The 6,285-nt window shown below is 35.7% G+C and overlaps 1 protein-coding gene across 1 annotated transcript; it reads left to right on the top strand.

Annotated features, from left to right (window-relative positions):
- Positions 1-291: 291 nt before the first annotated feature.
- Positions 292-5,746, top strand: LOC131075177 (lipase-like PAD4). The gene is made up of 4 exons (XM_058012010.2): positions 292-588; positions 1,177-1,501; positions 3,189-3,911; positions 4,702-5,746. Exons 1-4 carry the CDS (start codon positions 560-562, stop codon positions 5,500-5,502), a joined length of 1,878 nt encoding a protein of 625 aa, XP_057867993.1. The 5' UTR covers positions 292-559; the 3' UTR covers positions 5,503-5,746.
- The last annotated feature ends 539 nt before the right edge of the window (positions 5,747-6,285 follow it).

The following is a 6,285-nucleotide window of genomic DNA, read 5'->3' as shown; positions in this document are numbered from 1 at the left end:
ACTGTTCAAAACTATAATTTACAAATGTCGCACTACCAAAACAATAGATTTTTTATATTGGATATATACAAACTAGAGTAATCTTTCAAGATAAGAATCTTGTTGAAAACTGAAAATTAAGATATTACAAATAGGAGCAGATCAACTTTATTGCAGAGCAGTCCAAATAGTTGACAGTACAATTTGTTGATTGGATATGGTGTGCCCCAACAGAGCTTCGAAGGACTTACTTTTGTATTTCCTCTTCCTTGACATGACATGACCTTGAGATGACTTGCCCCCGAGACTGTTCTTCCAATTTGTTTCTTAGATATTGCTCTGCATCTTCTTTCATATTGCCCTGCTGCTTCCTTCCTGAATTTTTTATTTTCGTTTAATTAATAAGAGAGAGAAAAAGAGGAAGATTATAAATGCGCTTCCCGCAAGACCTCAAATGCCTGTGAAAGAAGAGTCTATAGCAGCATTATCTCTAATGCTGTTCTTTCTTGTTGTGTGGTGATGACAGCTGCTTATCTTTATGTTTAATTAATGTGATTGCTTCTTTAGCAGGTGACAAGCCATGGATTTAGATTTCACAATCCCTCCACAGTAAGATTTCATTTGGGTTAAAATTTTGAAGACATTTTTATGCTTGTTCGTTTGAATATTCTTACATTAGATTATGTGAAATATTTTTAAATTGATGTTGCAGATTGTATTCTTACGATCCATTAATTTTCCTTCTTCATGATAGATCATTTACATTAGATTATGTGAAACGTTTTTAAATTGATGTTGCAGATTGTATTCTTATGATCCATTAATCTTCTTTCTTCATCATAGATCATGGAATGGTTTGAAACGCTCATGAAGACAAATGTTCACATAATCTAGTCCAAAAATCTTTAGTTTCCCTGTCTTAAGTTTTCCCCTGCTGTTTATTAATTCGTATGAGAATGTAGACCTCATAAAACTAGGTGTAGTGGAAGTGAGAGATGACTAGACAAGTTTGATAAAAAGTAATGAGAATGTCTATTGTGTGCTCAAAAGACAATTGAAATCTGAATCGTTTTTTTTCTTAAGAAAAAGAAAATGCGAAGCCAGTTAAATCAGAAAATTGTTAAGGGAGTTCCAACCATATGAGACTTGTTTTTGTAATGTCCATGTGGGGCTGATTAGTAGATTTGTTTTTAACAGGTTCAGTGTTGGCCGGGAGCTTGCAACTTTGATTGCTACCTGTGGGATCCTGCCCAAGGCTTGGGAGAGGATATGCAGTATTTCCAACAATAATGGAGAGAGTTTTCTTGTGATAAAAGATGGAGGTGTAGCATATGTGATCTTTCATTCGTTTCATGAAGAAGATTTCATGGTCCCAGATGGCAAATATGGAGAGTGCAATATCCAGGATGAGGAAATTTTCTCTGCTGGACTAAAGGGTGATGGTGCTAAACCGGCTCTTGTTCACAAGGGAGCTCTCAACCGATTCCTGCATATTATGGAAAATTCAGATTTCAAGGCCAAGGTAAATGGACCTTCTAATCCATATTATAAGGTTGTTTGTGATATAGAATCCTGCTCTTGCATTCCGAAATCGAGCTCTAATCCGCAAGTAATTCGATCAGTACCCACCTGCAGTTTTAATCTAATGTAATTTTCTTTTCTTTTTTAATTTGTCAATGGGATATTTGATTGATCAGCCTATATATTATGATGGCTATTATTGGCTGCTACACAGAATATTATACAAGTGCATCAAATTAGTCCAAAGCTTACTGATCTTAACCTTTTGTAATATTAAAACCATTGAGTACATCCAAAGGAATCTGTCACTTAGGAAACTGAAGCTCCAGATAGAAAAGGTTTACCAGCTTAAATGCCATCCTTCAGAAAAGGAATGCTAGAAATTTGTGGTATATGTCAGGTAGATTCGAGATCTGTCTATGATTTTGTGACTATCAATGTTAGCATCATGCACTTCTGGATGCTTGGTCATTGTCGGTCTTTCAATACAGAAATTTATGCAATAACAAATTCTGTAATTTACAGGGTATTTAATAAATGCATTACTTTACTATAAATTTTCTTTTATCTCTTTGAGAAATATTTTATTAGATAAACATATTTTTTTTTATTGAAGGTAGAAATTAGAAAAGAATTTTGAAAGGACCCCAAAGCTTTAAGAAGTGCCTATGAGATCACTGACGGTCAGTTTCATTGTCATACTTAAGTTCATGATTATAAGAGTTTATGTTGCTTCTTTAAAGCTATAAAAATAATCATTCTTTATTAACTAAATATAACAATAAAAAAGTAGTATAAGTGTGACTGACTGATTAAAGAGCTCAAATATGTTGAAACCATTTAGCAGATCTATGAAACAAAAAATTATTTATTATCATTAAATGAAAATACATCAAAGCATTCTTTTGCAATATGAAACCCCTATTTAAAGGCAGTCACATATGGTGTATTGGCTACAGGGAAGGGACAATCTGTCATATATGGTGCATTGGCTACAGGAAAGGGACGATCTGTATTCAAAAAGTTTATTTTACTTCTTTAAAAATCTAAACGTAAACATATATATTAAGTAAATATAGCAATTTCCTGTTTATATTATTTCTGCTCTTAATTTTCAAGAGTTTTATCATCACCCAGCCAAGAAAAAGTACTTGTTAGTGAAGGAAAGGAAAAATAGTTTGGAGTTATTATTGTTTTTGGGGAAAGGTCAATTGATTAAGATAGGCATCATAACCTGAAACATACAGGTTCAAACCCCGGTGAGAACGGCCCTTGATATTAGTATTCTGTAGTAACTCCATGTTTTCATAACCAAGGATTGTGCCCCAATATTTGTAAATTTGAGGACTCCATATTTTCATACCTTAGGGATTATTATCAAGCAATATTTAACCATTTTGGTCAACACGGGGTTACAGCCTGTACCTTGAATTTTTGGCCTGCCTTGTCGCAGCCACAATGATACGAGGATCAGCCCAATGGTTCAAGGCTCTCCTTGAACCATGTTGTCATCACGGTGATGCTCCAGATTTAGCACTCTGTCACACAGCGCTGAACAAATATCAATTGTTGTCAATCAGATATTCCTCAATTGTTTAGTACCCATCGAAAGGGCCTATTTTACTTTATTTAGTAGAGATCTAAAAATATAAGTAGAATGTAATTCCCTTTTTTGTTTGTTCCATCAGGTGCAAGGTTTAAAGGAACAAGCAATTATATTTGTGGGCCATTCTATTGGAGGTGCAGTTGCAGCCCTGGCCACACTCTGGTTTCTAGAAAAGCGACTGAGAAATTTCAATCCCTTTTGCATTACATTTGGTGCTCCTTTGTTTGGAAATGCCATAATTCAAGAGGCAGTTGGGCGCGAGGATTGGTTGGGCAGATTTTGTCATGTTGTCTGCAAGAATGATATTGTTCCCAGGATGTACCTTGCACCATATGAATCAATTGCCAAGCCTTTGGATGCAATTGTACCTCACTGGCGGAGCAAAATGGGCATTGACTGCGTTGCTGTACCACATCTTTCTATTTCGGAAGCTTGCATGACTCTTCTTAAAAATGTCCTGAAGTGCACGTCTACTATTGCAAACAATTACCCTGGAGAATCTGGTTTTAGAAGCCCGTTTGTACCCATCGGTACTTACATGTTCTGTTCAACCCATGGTGCAGCTTGTTTTGAGGACTCTGAAGCTGTCCTTAAGTTGCTGCATTTCACTATGCAAAGCCAAGAAGGAATAACATTCGAGCAAATTGCAGGCACCTGTATTTCTGAGCACACGGATTATGGCCATATATTCGAATATATCGATGAAGCCTTGCTAAATACAAGACAGTTTGCAAACTTTGTCTCAAATTCCTCCTTTGAGATGGGAATAGCCTTGGAATTGGAAGCAATCGGTGTTGGAGCTCAGGTAATCTCATTAATTTTTCTTAACTTTTGTATGCATGATTCGTGCTCTGAAAATCATAGATACAATATGTAAAAGATGCTTTTTTATATATTTCATTATAAGTAGACATTTTTCCGAAATTTAGGTTTCTCATGCTAGAGTTTAGGCTAGTCTTTTAAGTCATTTAGTTAGTGAAATTTTGCTTAAATGAATAGTTTACTATTGGTCCCTGCATAGCAAGATTTAGATTCAGGCAGGCTGGAGAGAGGAGATGAGCTTCTACGATCAGGGAGAGGTCATTCTACTGATTTTTTATCGCAGATTAGAAGGGGTTATTCCTGACAGATTTGGTATACTCTAGAGTCTGCAACTGAAACCACCTGCTTCTTGTACTAAAGCCTAATAGCCTTCCATCCGGCTCCAACCCATGCTTTGAATGTTAGCACTAAATAAGTGTGGGTTGTATTTAATCCCATTGAATAGCCAAACTCATAATTAAAATGCTGACCCCTGGGTGTATTCTACATGGATCAACAGCTTGTAAATACGATTAACCAGACATGGGCTACCCTCTCAACTCTGTTGAAGTACATTTTTGGAAAAAGGGTTTAAAAATCCCGAACCAGAGATACCAAGGCTCAGGTGTAAGCCTCTGGCCGCTTTAGTACACCCCAAGATCTGTTGAAATGAATTTATTAGTTCCATTTAACCATTCGTTTTTACAAGAGTTTCTTAGTTCTCTGTAATTTCCCTCTTATAGTTGTTTTCTTTGTTTAGACACTGAGATTGTCGAGTTTTGATTTATAAACAGGACAATCATGCATTTCTTGCACTCAGAAAAGCTGGAGAAGACAAACATGAGAAAGATGTAAACATTGAGAAACTCAATGTCGATTTGAGCAAGTACCAAAGTTACATGGCAGAGTTGGAATGGTATAAAACGCGTTGTAAGGACAACGGCTCTGGCTATTATGATGCTTTCAAAGAGATTGCTAACCAGAAAGATTTTAAAGTAAATTTGCACAGAACAAAGTTGGGAGGCTTCTGGGATGAGATTGTTGAGATGGAAGAGAAGCATGTGTTGCCCAGTGACTTCCGAAGCAGAAATAAATGGATCAATGCTGGCACTGCATATAGAAGGCTTGTAGAGCCTCTGGACATTGCAGAGTACTATCACATAAAGAAAGGACACACAAGTTATCTTTCAGATGAGGTCCGACCGCATTGTCACTTAGTTCTGGAGAAATGGATGAAAGAAAAAGAGCGAACTCGCGCTAGTACCGGTAGAGGAAAAAAGGGCCGCACAAATTTTGCATCCTTAACTGAAGACTCAATATTTTGGGCTCGTTTAGAAGAGGCTCGTAAAGCCTTGATAAATATCCAACAAGAGCAAGACAAGAAAGCCCCTCTGCAAGAAAGTCTTGAGTTCGAAACATATGCTGGGAGTATGATCAAAGACAAAAGTATTTCTGCGGAGGTATTTTTGGAGCAGAGTAGCTTCATGATATGGTGGCAACAATACAGCAATATCCAACTTCAATCCCCACAGTGGAGTTCAAGCTCTCCCTTGTTCAACGTCATGACACAGATATCATGGAGCATATCTGCTTAGTATCAGTTTTCTTATTTTCAGGTTCAGTTTGCTTGGTAGACGGACACAAAACTTTTGCATTAAATATATTATTCGTCGAATGTTTTTTTTTTGTTTTCAACAATCCTATCAGACTTTTGATTTGATGTATTGTTGGAATCAGTTTGATTTGTAAGGTTCTTCTGTCTAAATGTCTGTTACATTTTAAGAGACTATCTTATTATTTTAGTTTGGCAATTGGATGAAAGCAAAATTCTAATGTTCAGATTGTGATCACTTAATTTTGATATATTCATGAATCTAATGGTATATATGTTAAGTAATTTAGAAGTTGTAAATTTAATGGTTTCAGTTTATTTATGACATGGTTGTATTGATATTTATATTTTATGTTGTAATAACAAAGTTATGATATTTTTGCTGTTAGCTGCTATTAATGATGTTATAGTGCTGTTTTTGGAGTGTGGTCTTGTTAATAGTTCTGCTATGTAAAGGGTCAATGCCCTAGTTCTCACTATTTTTTTAATAAAAAACAAAGCTATGATGTATGCTTTTTTAATAAAAAACAAAGCTATGATGTATGCTTTTTTAATAAAAAACAAAGCTATGATGTATATGTAAGTATTGCGAGTTGTTTGAGGTGTAACAAAAGGTAGACTTTGTTAGGATTCCCAAAGATACTGAGAGGGGGGGGGGTGAATAAGTATTTGACCGGTTAAAGAATTTATTTGAATTATAACATGAAAAGCATATCAAAACTGTGTACCGGTAAACCAAAAGTAGTGGAGTAAATGAGAACAATAA

This window comes from Cryptomeria japonica, chromosome 5 (assembly GCF_030272615.1).
Source record: "Cryptomeria japonica chromosome 5, Sugi_1.0, whole genome shotgun sequence".
Taxonomy (NCBI): Eukaryota; Viridiplantae; Streptophyta; class Pinopsida; order Cupressales; family Cupressaceae; genus Cryptomeria; species Cryptomeria japonica.
This window is presented reverse-complemented; position numbering and strand designations above follow the sequence as displayed.